This window comes from Archocentrus centrarchus, chromosome 12, assembly GCF_007364275.1.
Source record: "Archocentrus centrarchus isolate MPI-CPG fArcCen1 chromosome 12, fArcCen1, whole genome shotgun sequence".
Classification (NCBI taxonomy): domain Eukaryota; kingdom Metazoa; phylum Chordata; class Actinopteri; order Cichliformes; family Cichlidae; genus Archocentrus; species Archocentrus centrarchus.
Window position 1 is genome coordinate 5,076,754 of NC_044357.1, and position 14,907 is coordinate 5,091,660.

A 14,907-nucleotide genomic window follows, 5' to 3' on the forward strand; every position below is an offset into this window, starting at 1 on the left:
TTCTCTGGCAAATGCCAAGCGTCCTGCATGGTGTTGGGCTGTGAGCACAACCCCCGTCTGCGGACATCAGGCCCTCATACCATTCTCATGGAGTCGTTTTCTAACCGTTTGTGCAGACACATGCACATTTGTGGCCTGCTGGAGGTCATTTTGCAGGGCACTGGCAGTGCTCCTCCTGTTCCTCCTTGCACAAAGGCAGAGGTAGCGGTCCTGCTGCTGGGTTGTTGCCCTCCTACGGCCTCCTCCACATCTCCTGGTGTGCTGGCCTGTCTCCTGGTAGCGCCTCCAGCCTCTGGACACTACGCTGACAGACACAGCAAACCTTCTTGCCATAGCTTGCATTGATGTGCCATCCTGGATGAGCTGCACTACCCGAGCCACTTGTGTGGGTTGTAGAGTCCGTCTCATGCTACCACAAGTGTGAAAGCACCACCAACATTCAAAAGTGACCAAAACATCAGCCAGAAAGCATAGGTACTGAGAAGTGGTGTGTGGTCCCCACCTGCAGAACCACTCCTTTATTGAGTGTGTCTTGCTAATTGCCAATAATTTCCACCTGTTGTCTATTCCATTTGCACAACAGCATGTGAAATTGATTGTCAATCAGTGTTGCTTCCTAAGTGGACAGTTTGATTTCACAGAAGTTTGATTTACTTGGAGTTATATTGTGTTGTTTAAGTGCTCCCTTTATTTTTTTTGAGCAGTGTATTAATCTCTGGCTCTCTTCCACAGCATGTCTTCTGTCCTGTCTCTTTCCCCTCAGCCCTAACCGGTTGCTGCAGATGGCTGCCCCTCCCCGAGCCTGATTCTGCTGGAGGTTTCTTCCTGTTAAAAGAGAGTTTTTCCTTTTCACTGTTGCCAAGTTCTTGGGGCGTCTTCTGATTGTTGGGTTTTCTCTGTATTATTGTACGGTCTTTACAATATAAAGTGCCTTGAGGTTGCTTTGATTTGGCACTATATAAATAAAACAGAATTGAACTGAACGGATGATAAATGTACCTTCATTATGGCTTTTCCCCTCTTTCTTTATTCCCCCACTCCCCTCTTACTGCTTGTGCACCTGAGGGAAGTTGATGTACCAGTGAGTTCACATATCAGAGAGCAAAACATGCAAACACATAAGCACTTACATCGTACTTCTGATCTTTTTTTAATTCCCAGATCCTTGATATGGAGTGCTACACCCCACAATGTGTAAAATTCCTTTCTGTGTTTAGAGTTATGAAGAGTTCAGTGATAGGATCCTCAATTTTTCTGGTCCTTAGGCATGCTGTATTTGACTTTCCGGCTTCTACTTCATTAAGACACTATGATTAAAGTGAAACCACAAATTGAGCTCCATTCTGTAATTTGTCTGCATGTCACAATTTTGAAGGGCAATGTTTTGACATAGAGTTTGTGATAAATTATTAGCTTTGTTTGAAATGACTGTAAAGTGGCAGAATGCAGGTTTAATGTATGTGTAAGCCAGTTTGTACAAAGTTTACAAGTTCTTGATGAATAATATGCATTTGTTTATAGGGAACATGAGCAGGTAGCTGACAAACTTACCCTTAAAGTATCTTACAGCACATCTTCCATATTTAGAAATGCCTCTCCATATTTTCCTTCTCATGAGCGAAGCAGTAAGGGAAGGTGTAATGAAGCAGATAAGTGACATAAGCTTTCAAAAGTAGATCCAAGCATCAAAATTTGTGGTTTCCCTCTACATCCAATAATTTTAAAAATCCCAGTAGAATGGCCACCATTTTCCAAGTTATACATCATTTCACACAAACATTTATGTTTAAATGATCATTTTAAATGCTGGATCACAATGCTGTATGAACATATTTGTGCTTTAAGTATTTTGAGTGGTTAGAAACAACGGAAAAGCAAAATATAAATTTAATATCTCTTGCTAATGCTAATGCACAGGTAGATTTTACTGATTACTGTTAAATTAGCATGTTGCTTACATGCACCTCTTCCTATGTCATATATAACAATGATTGTCTTATTATTTCAGCTACTGACTATATGAAAGCAGGAACTAATATGAAAACATGAAACAAACTGGTTGGAAGGCTTACATACAAATTTTCCACCATCCATCCATCCATCCATCCATCCATCCATCCATCCATCCATCCATCCAATTCAGGGTTGTGTGCTTACAAATTTTATACAAGATAATTAGGTTCAAGGATTAGGTGCCCTGTTTTTGGGTTATATTGCTTTATTATGGCTTATAGAAGAATTTCTTTAAAACTGCTTTCTGACAGGATTAATCAAAGAATAAAGTTGCTCCTAAGAATGTTTTCTTAATGATGCTTGCCAGGAAAAGACAAAAATAAATGAATAAAACTGAGAAAGTCACAAAAGGTTCTAAGGGCTCTTCCAGAATTGATGTCGCTGTTTTCTTTTTTCCAAAGGCTTGATTGGTCATTCGGTGGAGTTTTGTATGTGCTGATCTATTTTCTGAAACATAACCAGCTCTATAATGGGTTAGTTCTTACCATGTTTTTGATTTCTAGGGAGAACTTGAAGCAGAAAGGTTCCAGCCCAGGACCTTCTTCCTGTGAGAAAAACAGCACGGACCACTGAGGCATCATACTATATGTATTTCAGATGTACAGATCATTATCACCGATTTGCTGAAATGCTGTGAAGGAAATTTATGGGTGCATTCTAAAATCTAAGACAATTTTCCATTTCAAACTGACAGACAGGTAAACACTGCATTCCAACACAGCTTAGATGGAGATTATCATTCAGGGTTAAGGTAGTGGTCAGTTTGGGCACCACAAAACGTGACTGGTTAGGGTCAGTGATTTGGTTAGGGTTAGGTTCAGATTCAGGTTCAGGTAAGGAGAAACACATCAGTCTGGAAACAGACTTTACTTTCCTCAAAATCTACTTTTGTGACTAATGTAATCTAAGTTTTACCCTTCTTGGAGTCACCGTTCAATCAATGCCAGCCGTCTGAGCAAAAGTACAAATTAGATGCAATTTGCTGCAATCAGGTGTTACCAGTTTTAAAGCTCATGTCGGTGTGTGTGGGTTAAATTGCAACAACCAGCTTGCTGGCGTACAGTTTTAAATACTTAGCACTGATCTAAGTAAACCTACTTTTTAACATCCAAATTTAAATCCTGTTTAATGGCACTTATTGTAATTAAGGGTCAGACTAAGGTGTGTCATTCCATGTATATTTATGGGTCAACCTGGCACATACTGTAACTAATCTCAACATGTGGCTGCAGTTTGTGCAGTGCTGCATGCTTTGATTTTAGTGCTACATAAATCTTTACTTCACTAATATTATATCTTGGCTAAGCTTGAGCCGACGAACAGCTGGTGCACTCTGCTCCTACTATATGTTTACTGAGGAAACTGTCAAGCAAGGATGTGGAATTTCTCAGCTACTTTTTCAGCACCAGGCTCAGCATCTTTAGGTGTTACTGCAACAGCGGAGGACAATTAAAAAAAAGAAAACAGATGGATTGTAACAGTCTCAGGTCCGCATCATCGTGTCAACATGTTTTTGATTAGAAGGCAAATCAAGTAAGCAAGTGATGGCCTTGTAGAGGAGTAGTTTGGGATCTTTGACATTAGCACAGTGTGGGCACATGTAGTGTAGGCATAAACTCACCCTAAATATAGGGCTTGGGCCATAATTTGACCCATCTTACCACGCAACTGTTACAGTATATGGCTGAGCGGTCAGTTTAGAAATACTACTTCATTCCTGATGTAAATTTTCCCCCTGCTTTTGAGAACAAGCTATTCATTTCAAACAACTGAGGGAAAAACTGAGTGCCTTTAAAACCAAGGAGTTTTCCCATGTGGTAAAAGAGGTTACCTGAAGCGAGAGATCAGCAAATATTACAATGTGTCCACTGATGACATCTGAGAGAAGGTTCCAGGAGTGTATTTTTGGTACCAGCAGGTAATGGAGCGACTTCAAATCTTTCAAAGGTATTTAACAAATGTAACAAGCTTAACAGCCTTATATTAAAGCTGTTCCTGTAGAGCATTCTGCAGTTTTTAATCTAAAAGACCTCCAAGTCTGAATTGAAAGGTCTGATGTTAGCGTGGCCATGTTCATACTTATCCTTTATACACATAACAATGTGACATCATGGCACGGTGTCTGATATTGCTGTTTGTTTACTCTGCTTAAAACCAACTTTTCCTGAGCAATTAATAGAAGTCTGCCCCCCACTGGAGCAGGCATGTGACAGCTTGTAAAAGACAGCTGCCATTTTTGGCAGTTCTTGAAACAGCAAAGAGCTTGAATCTGATGCCACATGCAGCTCTAAAAAAAAAAAAAAAAAAAAGGTGTTATTATTATGGTAAATATATGGCAGTAATTATTGTTTTCTTGTGTGGCGTCTTGTTTGTTGTCTCTCTATCCTCATCTTTTCCGTCTCATTTTTTTCTCCCCTCAGCCCTCAAACCATGGCCACCCTCCCTGAGCGTCTGGTCCTGCTGGAGTTGCTTCTTGTTAAAAGGGAGATTTTTTCTTTTCCCTCTGCTATCACCAACAGCTTTCACTACCCTGAGATAACTATTATTTTAAACTGGGAATGCATCAATAAAACTGAACTGAAAATGGATTACATTAAAAGACAGTAGTTATATGTTTTGGAGACAGTTTTCCTTTCACCCGCATACAAATGCCTAATGTTGATTATACCACCCACCTCTGCTCCTCTAGATTAAGACTGTATGTTAAAGGTGGGAATTCTATTACACATTTGCTTGTACTCCCTTCAAAAGAAACTAAGTAAAAACTAAAGAATAAACTTTTAATGTTTATTGTGGTACTAATAAAAAAATAAAATGCAGTTTGTAAATAAATAGGTATGCACATTATTTCATTATAAATTCAACAGGTTTAAAGCATATAGAGCTAATTAACATATAAAAAATTCAACTTTGTATGGGTTATTCATTAAAGTAAGTATTTGATTACTTTGAGAGTGATCAGATACTTACTTGGTTATAAATAGATGTACATTTTCACAATATATTATCAAAAAGATGAAAGTTAAACGGGATCATGGCTCAATAAACTACTACATCCTATGGCTGAATTAGTACCACCTGCATAACACAATTTCTCGCAGTCCCACGACAGTCAGAGCCACCTTTGAGACCTCTTGCAGATGAAACAGCACGCCTTTGTTCATCATGTCCCAAAAGAAGTTTGCTTTTCCCGCTCTGAACCACGTCTCTGGAAATAGCGGACTCCATGTAAAAGAATTCAGAGCGCAAGGCTTGTAGGCGTGAAACTTTCACCTCAACTTTTCCTCCCACCCTCGGCCAATAACAGGGCTGGCCCTAATATGCGGGCTCCTCTGATTTGCCTGAGTCTCCTGTCCGCAATGTGAGTGACAGCCTGGGGGGAAGACTTTTTTTCTTTTTTTTTTTCCTCGCGTGTGTGTGTGTGTGTGTGTGTGTGTGTGTGTGTGTGTGTGTTGCCCCGTTGACTTGAAGGGGCTCTACGTGACGACTGAAAGAGAGGGGCCAACACTTCAGATCGGAGGCGCAGCGGTGCAGGACAGTTCAGCAGAGCAGAGAGGAGAGGAGTGCGGGAGAGACGGTGGCCGTCCGTCAACCAGCTGGGGGAACACACACTAACAAACCCTTATGGCTGCTTGAGAAATAACGATACACCCCCCCTCCCCCTTTTTTCTCTGGAACTTTTTTTTTGGCTTTTAGTTTTTGTCCTGAACAGAAGTTGTTGCAAGTCTAATTAGTTGCTCCAAGTTGAAAAAGTGAATCCACTTTTGCCGTGGACGTCTCTGGCGGTCATGGATACCCATATAAGATGGAAAGTTAAACGGAGGATAAGGGACGCCTCAATCACTTTATTGATTCTCCTTTTTGTCACGTCGCAAGCAAGTTCAGGTGAGATGCAGCTGTGTGGTTTTGCGGATACACTTTGGAGGAGCGCTGCGCTGCAAAGTTTTTCCCCTTTTGCTCGTAGTGGATCACAGATGTCTGCCCCCACCTCTTTCGGTGCCTTAATGTATTCAGCTTGCTGTGTCCCGAAACTATGGGAACTTGTCAAAAGAATTAAAAGACTGCTTTTGGAGGTTTTTGACATTAAGCGTTTCTTCTAAGAAGAGCCTTTAAAGAAATGTTCACTTATTCTGCATAAAACCGGTCTGCAAAGTCGTGCATAGGATTTTGCCGATGCAGCATCTAATAGCAGAAGAATTTAGGTGCATTGTTGTAGGAAATATATGCATTAGTTACTAACCATTAGAAGTAACTTTTTTGCATGCTTATTGTGTAGGAGTAATTGCTGTGGTGCAGCTTAGAGTCAAAATACTCATTTTCTATTGCTCTCTCCCCCCCAGTAGATGAGAAGGATGAGTATAATTTTCATAAGAAGGAGGGGCTGAGGCGCCTCTGAAGTGGTAGGGTGGAGCCGCATTAAGGACTCCACATCAGGGGACAGCGTTGCTAAAGCACTGAGCCCCTACACCGAGGCTTAAGCAAACACATCTTTCACTAAAATGCATTCTACAAATTCTCCCAATGCTTCTCAGTAACAGTGATATAACTCAAGCCTGAAACCATGAATATAGAAGTTTGGTATGTCAGTTAGAGGCCGGCCTATTTTAATTGGAGAAGTGACCACTCTTTGTCTCAGTGTTGAGAGGGCATTGGTAGGGTTCATGTTTGGCCTATATGTATTATTAGCACCTGAAGACTGCCTGGCATGGGTGGTGGGCTGGCTGTGTGATGTGAGGGTCTGACACAGGACATTGGGATGAACAGATGGCTTCTTCTGTCTGCTTAGGGCAGTTAAAAAAGCTTCCATGATTTGTGCTGATGGTGTAAATTTGTTGTGAGGCCTGATCAGAGCCCATTGCGGTGTTGAAAGTTCAGTCCACTTCAGAAAGTATGCCATGAGAAAAAAAAAAAATGAAGTTGAAGTGGTTTTACAGTCTCATACCATTAAAAGTATTATAAACAAATCACTGCAGAGTGTTTATTTTCATGTTTCCTATAAACACTGGTTGTTAACTGAACAAGACTTGGGTCCCTGTATGCTGGCTGGATTCAGATCTGGGTCATTTTTGATGACTGAGGAGGAGTTGAATTTTTGGTGGGACATTAAAGAGCATAGGCTTGAGGTCATTTTGATGTTGGAGGCTGGATTTAATCTTCTCTCAAAACTGACAGAGAGGAACCAGATTTTTGTAAGTAATCCCTGAGGGTGCTGGTACATTCTATGAAACTTGATGCTTGACACACATGCGAGACAGGAAATGCTTCATGACTGATTACTAGAAACATGCCAACCATGCAAGTTTTTTTTTTTTTTTTTGTGAATTAATTATTTTGTCCATCAGATTTTTAAGATTTTTACATTACTTGTTTTCAGTTAAACACTGTGCAATGCAAGCATTAAATCCAGGTTTTGCCATTATTATTATTTTTTGATTAAAAATAATACTTTAAAAGAAAAAAACCAAAGTTTTTTTCTTTTTTTTTAACCAACAATCTTTTCTTTTGCTTTTCACCATCATGTTAGACAAATGGTCTACAAATAATTACTGTCACTTAGCAAATTCTCTCATTGACCGAAGCCTCCTAGCCTTAGGGAGGACCAGAATATAGAACTAAAGACTAGTAGAGACCTGCCCAGACATGCAGTACTGATTGTTTTAGTTCTTGTCAACCATGGTTAAAATAAATAAGAACATTTTTTAAAAAGTTGATGTTGTTGCATTCATGTTTCATCACCAGGTATTCATGTTTGTGCGTTTTTTTGGACTAACAGCTAATTCCACAATGGCCCTTATTCTATAATTCCCAGCTAAGCTCACAGCCTAACAAATTTCTTATCAAATCACATATGTTGTATTCATGAATGTATTCTAAAATTATTTTCTATAGCTAAAAAGCATATAATGCTGCACAAAAAAATTTTAACACACAAAAGAAGTCAAAAACACAATAGGGCCTAATGTGCTAGCAATTAGCATCATGTTTGCACAGTGGCTTACTTATCCAGGAAATAGCAGCATTCCTATACAGCCAGCAGTCTGTCAACTCATGGGATGCAAGTTCAGTATTCATTTTTTCTTTAGCCCTGTTTTGGACTCCTCCGACTTGCTAAATGTTCTGCTAACTAGCTAGTTGCTAACTACATGTGATTATTGGAGCTTTTTCCCACAGTAAACAGCTGGCATGTAGTGCATTGAAACACAGAATATGAGAGAGTGAACTAATACTAAAAAGTCACTTGCTGTAAGCCAAAGCAGTTAGGAGAAAGATGCTAATAATATACAATGTACAATGTAATATTTTACACACAACCGAGTTGTTACAAGTTTGCAGGAAACTGATGTTGTGCAGGATGAGCACACTAGAGGTGAATTGATCTTTTTAGTAGCCCTGAGCTCATAGTTGTTTAAAAAGAGGGAAAACCTCAGTTTAAAGCTATGTGACAAGCGGTAATAACAGAAAGCCCTGGTCAAGAATGAGAAGAGAGGTCAGAGTTCAGAGGTGAAGGTCAGGACTGCTGTCAGGTTTACAGTTTCACTGCCTGAAGAAAGGCATTCTTTATAGTGTAGCTCCTCTCATCTTTGTGTCACTTAATTCTTCACAGACTCTTGGAGGTAGCAGGGAAGGATGTGTGCTTTTCATGCAACAGTCTGAAGTCTGAAAGTCCGTATTTAATCTGAAATGCAGGATTTAAATCAGGATTCATTGATATAAAGTCATTTGTCTGTCTGCCTTATAGCTTATTGATGTCTGTGAGACAGGCATAGCTGCTCTAGACCAAATCTAGCTTATCCTGTAACTGGTTTCCTTTGTGTTTCTGCTGACTTGCGTTTTCTTTTATTCGGTTTCCTCAATCAATGGGGTCTTTTCACGAGTATTCGAAAATCTGTTTTGACTTTTTTCCCTTTGGTTTGTTGTCATTAATTAAGAAAACATTTTTTTTTGGATTGCCCTTGTTAATAACAGACATTTACACCGGATCAGATCCTACTTGTAGAGAGTATTTTCATCATCAGAAACACTGAAATAACATTCTTTGAATACCTTGTGCGAAGGAAAACATGAATGGGTTTTGGCCAAAGCTACCAAGGGTAATGAAAGTATTGGAAGGACAAGGTGATATGCTGAGAAATCACAAAATATAGCAATGACTTAACAATTTCAATACATATTCAGAACAGGTATTTCTTTAATTACTATATAAGCTTTAAAGAAATATAGAGAAGAAAGCCTTGCTGTCTCACTGAGTTCCTTCCCATCTGGATTTGATAAGTTCCATTGTGCTGTCTGCTAAGCCCTTCAAAAAGCCAGAAAAAATGGCTTCCAGATGTTTTCTTCCCATTCTATGTGGAACAGGGGGCCATGAAAAAAATACTGTTGCTTTTTTTTTTCCAAGTATAAAATACACCATTCTGCACTGGTTTTAGAGAAGATTTCTAATCAAATCACATCTACAGTCTTAGAGCAGATCTTATGAAAATAATACTGGTATACCTTACATTTCAGCAAGGTTTGCACATACACATGGAGGGTTATTAAAAGGTTCTTTCTGTTTAAGCAAGCCAGGTTTATGTGGGGTTAAAGGTCGACTACAGCTGGTTCACAGATGTTTTTTTTTATTTATAGTCTTACATCTGGGCAACTCGTTTTCAAAAGGAATTTATATGGATCAGTTTTTGCCTTTTTTTTCCCACATAATGCCCTTCATGAGCCCAATTAGAAAAGTTCATAGAAGTGATTGAGTCCATACAGAACTGAACAAATGACAACTTCCTGTTGGCTTGTTTTGTGACTATTACAGGGTGGTGACAGCTGTCCACAACTGCATATCAATTTCCATGAATTAAAAGCAAATTGAAGGACAGTTTTTCATTTACAGCTTGTTAAATATGGATATTTAGATTTAGATTACCATCACATATACTTTTTGCTTGGGATTTCTGGAGTGTGTTTCTTGCTTACCTTGAAGTGGCAATCCTGAGGTCACGTCAAACTCAATCAGATAAATGGCGATGAGAAAAAGTGGCTTCCTGTGTGTGCCTATTGCCATGGCGCTGAGGAAGGAATCTGAGTTAGCTGTACTGCGGGGAGAGGCAGTGACCCCGCAACTGGCATGTGCCACTTCAGCCCTGTAAATACAGGCTTTGTGGAAATGACTCTGTAAATCAGCCGTAATGCCTGATAATAGCATGGAAGATAAAACAAAATATGCAGGACAAGTTTTTGACCCAGTGTCAGAGTTAAGGAGATCCTTTGTGCAACACAAATAGTGCATTATTTGCCATATCTTGGACAGTATATCAGTCTAGTCCTTTCCAGAATAATTAAGGTTCAAATAATTGTTTTGAACTGCTCAATGGTCCTCTGTACTCATGACACAGTGTGCTTGATTTGAAGCCAGTAGCAGATTTTTCTCTAAATTAGCTTATTGCTAAAAGCACACAGACATAGATCATTCCAGCTCCAAAATGCAAGTGAAAGGGGACAATGTGTTCCTTACTCTCTGAGAGACAAATGGAACCAAATGGAGACGGTGGTGTTTGAAATGTCAACATGACCCCAATGAGTGATGTAAAAGTTGGATGTGCTACCTCATGATGCAACCTCAAAGCCTGTTTTTGATTTTAACCGTATGCTTTGTTGCAGCCTGTAGTGCATGGTAGAGTGAAAAGTTAATTCTGGTCCAGGCTCACAAGCCGAGTATTCACTTTAGCTGGGAAACAGTGCTTCTCTCTGTAATGGGGTATTATAATCATTGAGCATGGAAAGCAATGTATGACTCATCCTTTCCAACCTCATTCCCCCTGCCCCAGCCTGAGCTAAGCCACAGCCTGGGCAGCAGAAATACTAAGTGTAAGCATTTTTTTTCCTACTAGGGGGAAATACAGTGGCTTTCTTGGTCATTCTAGAAACTTTACTGGACTCATATGTATTCTTTAATTTATTAGTTGACAAATTTAGTAAGAGCTGGAATAAAAAGACAGTAAAAAAAAAAGTAAGGTTTTGCTTATTTAGCAGCATTTTGTGACGAAACCAGACTCTTAACTAACTTGGTTACAACAATGGGACCAACCTTGAGTTTCACCAATGTGCTGAAGCAAGGTAAATGAAGGCTAAAGGTTTAGTAACAGGAGATTCATTTTGTCAAACATGCGATGTTCCAGGAGAGGACACCTTGTTCCTTATTGTGTCTTCCCGGTTGCAAAATGGTGACAATATAAAAGAAAAATGTTCACTGTCAAAATATCATCGTTTTCTCTATAATGTCCAGTGTCGCAACAGAAAATCGTACCATTTAAAGAATGATAAAACTTTATTGTGGTTATTTTTATGCATGCACAGTTTAAGGAATGACTGTTGTCCCAGTTACATATTGAAAAGCTACATTTTAAAAGGCTAAAGACTGAAACAAAGTATTTTGGTTGCACTGATATGCTAACCAAAACCACGATCGTTCCCTAACCTAGGCCAAAACTCTTTTATTATGCAAACTTAACCACAAATTGGATTCGGGATACAAACTATGGCCTGCGGCACTGATGTCATGTACTTTGTTTGCATGAAAAACCCATAAAATGTTTCCAATGGAAGTAAAAAAAAAACAATATTTATTGAAGTAATGAGAGTTTTGAGTTACAAATGGTTTTGTGAATCGACTCACAATAAGAAGAAATTTCATGCAATGATTTTCCAAATGATGGTAGAAGGTAGTACAGGACACCCCCCCCCCCCCCTCCTCCCCCTCTCAAGAGTCTAGATACTGGTGGTGATAATGTGGAGTTAGTAAATGGCTGAAGGGATCTTCTCTTTTGACTCCCTGGGCATCCACAAGGATGAGGTGGTGATGGGAAAGAGGAGGATGGTTGCAGATTACCTGAAAGGCAGAATGCTTAAAAAGTAAAGGCATCTTAAAGAACAGGGACTCGGGAGTGATTGGCTTTCGGAGCACAGACAGAAAGGATCAAGAACAGTGATGTTGAAATTGTTGAAGAAGTGAGTTTGACAGAGTGGGAAAGCAGAAATGATGAAAAATAGAGCAACAGGAACAGAGCGGGAATAGAGACACACTTTCACCCACAGAAGAACAAAGGCAGAATGCCAGGAACAGATATTCCTCACTGAAAATAAGATTAAGCATCATTTCTTCAAGACGGGTTTGGTGAGACTGTCCATCTTATCATAGTTAGCAGCTGATTTGGATCATTTATAGTTGATGACTCAGGTTGAGTAGCTGTCTGCCATTCCTGAAGTTTTCTCATGCCATAATGTCTGTTCACCCACAGGCTTGATGTTGCTCAACAATGATGCTGGTTAAAGTGTCAGGAGGAGATGAATTGATGGTTGACTTGGCTGTCACTGCAACCTTGTTGCATGTTATTTGGCACTGTGATGAGATGGCAAGCTTTTCATTATCCGCGAGCTTCAAATATAGACTGTACTCTGAGAAGTTTGACTAATAGTCTGCATATTCCTGTTGTTTTTGTGCCTTTTCACACCTCACTGATTTACTTTTTAAAAAAAAATAAAAAAATCTTTGCTCATTTTTTTCTCTCTTATTTCCCTTCTCTTTAGACAAAATTGCCAAACTTGAAATTCACATCTTGAAATGATGCTTTCATTTACTCCTTTGCCTGATGCCATGCCTTCTAATGTAAACATTCCCAATTTAGAAATATCACAGGATTTTTATTGCGTGCACTTGTGGTTGATTATGTGGGCTGAATGGGAATATTTATTTATGGGTCACTGAGTTCACTAAAGATGATGAAACTCCTTCTTGGTGAGAAAACATTGCATATTTGGATTGATTCCCATCGTTAGCTACGGGGCACAGCAGCTCAGTCAAACTGCCTAGGTTTGATCGGCAGTGCTGGATAGTTCTTAACAGAGACAAAAGCTTCATTATTGCGCAGGATTTCATATTTATTATTCTGTTTCATTGTGCTGTGCCAGTGTGTTTGTGCAGAAATGATTATTTGTGAGGCTTGGCGAGAGGAAATGGGTCTGTAATGTCAGTGCTGCAAGGCTCTCCTTTATCATACATTTCTCAGCAGCCAGCTATTAAAACCGTATATGCTCAGGGATAGACAGAATGAGGGGAATGCTTCATTGCGGGAAAAAAAAAGATAAACTAGGCAGCGTGTGAAAGAAAGTTACACACTGAGATTAAAAAATGAAACAAAAGCTGTAGAAAAAGACAAAACCCATAGTGGGATGAATGAGAAAAGACTGAATAAGTCAGAGATAACAGGGATCACATATGTGCTTCAAAAGTACCAGTTCTGTACTTTTTGGGGTAAAATGAGAGGTTCACAGTGGAATCTTGACTCAGTTTTTCCATCTCAGTCTGTGGTGGACGGCAGACAAAGATTTATCTTCACCGCTGTGAGCTGCAGCGTGGAGACAGTGAAGTAAACCATATGGCATTCCCACTGTTAAAGCAATAAGAGTGCAGCTAAAGCACTGAGTGCCAGACTACACTGAAAAAGCTCAGGTCAGGAAAACTCTGTTATCTGGATCATCTTTCAGGTGTGTGTATGCGTTCTTGTGTGTGTGCGCTTACTGGGCGTAGATGGGAAAATGGAAGACTGCATTTGCAGATCATACACTTGTCTAATTCTCTGACTGCTTGTGTTTTTGCAACTAGAGGCTGGGGCTAATGTTTCATGCTTATGATGAACATCAGATTTTTTTGATCAAAACCACAGGAATCAATGCAGTGGATGTATAAACAAAAGAATCTTGCCCTTGTTTCTTCATCCTCTCCCCTTTCTTCCCTGCTGCTTTCTCCTTGTGCAGCTTTTTCAGCTGGTCACTGGGTCAGTGTCCTGAAATGTCTGGATTGAAGCTGGCGGAGAAAAAGAAACTGATACTGGCATGCAAAGTCGTTCACAGACTAAACACTGGCCTCTGTTGACTTTGGGAGTTGTCACCTATGAAAACATTTTCTTAATGATCAAATTATATACTTTCACATGCTGTATATTCCTACCTGGGATGCACCCATTGTGAAATTCAGTACCAGTAACATTGTGGCTGATACCTAAAACCAGTGTTTTTTTTTTTTCTTTTGTTTTTGTGCTTTTATTCCATCTTTCTTCCAGAGTAACAAAGAAATCTTCTTTCTAAACAAATCACTGACATGTTTTTATACTTTTCAAATTTTCAAATTTAGCCTGTGTAAAAATAATCTAACACAACAGATAAACTGTTGATGACATTAATAAATGCCATCCTTTTTTTGGTCAGGGCGAATTTGTGTGTATATATCTATATCTATATCTATATCTATATCTATATCTATATCTATATCTATAGGACATGATGGTTGCTATTGCTAATGCTAATAGTGGCAAAGACTATGTAACTTGAGCTGCATAATCAAATTAGCTTATCAGTTAAGTCAATAAGTGGAATCTATTATTCTAATCTAGTTTTCTAAGATTAGCTGCTTGTTAAACCAAACCAATACTTTAGGCCTCAGTCTCACTAGGGACCAGTCAGCAACCCCTTGGCAACATCCAGTTGCTAGGGAAAAATGTGCATTTCCTAACGAGTATTGCTGGAGGTGAAATTCGTGCCAAAGAGGGTGCACCAAAAGCCTCCTTGGAGGGTCGGTATCTTCCATCTCTATAGGAGATGCTAAGTTGTCTGACCTGTAGTGGTGTATGGTCTAATTTGAAGGCGAATGGTCTCTGGTTTGCGTTGCACGTCTCACAGTTTCACTACTGCTTGGTGAGTAGCTTGCAGACAAGTCAGTGTCTTCCATGCAAAAATACTGGCAACTGTGGCAACCAAAAGGATTACAAGGAGGTTTTCAGTGAAGCACCATATACCCCCCCCAGCAACTCCCAGCAACCACTCACCAAACGGTCACAGAATACACGCTTGTCT

General features: G+C 39.5%; 1 protein-coding gene across 2 annotated transcripts in view; it reads left to right on the forward strand.

Annotated features, from left to right (window-relative positions):
- The first annotated feature begins 5,501 nt into the window (after positions 1 to 5,501).
- col5a1 (procollagen, type V, alpha 1) overlaps positions 5,502 to 14,907 on the forward strand; it is a 70,522-nt gene continuing 61,116 nt past the window's right edge. For both annotated transcript variants that reach the window (XM_030742159.1, XM_030742160.1), the window contains exon 1: positions 5,502 to 5,898. In XM_030742159.1, the coding sequence (XP_030598019.1) occupies positions 5,802 to 5,898 (97 nt within the window). In that variant the 5' untranslated portion in view covers positions 5,502 to 5,801. The remainder of the gene's footprint in view (positions 5,899 to 14,907) is intronic.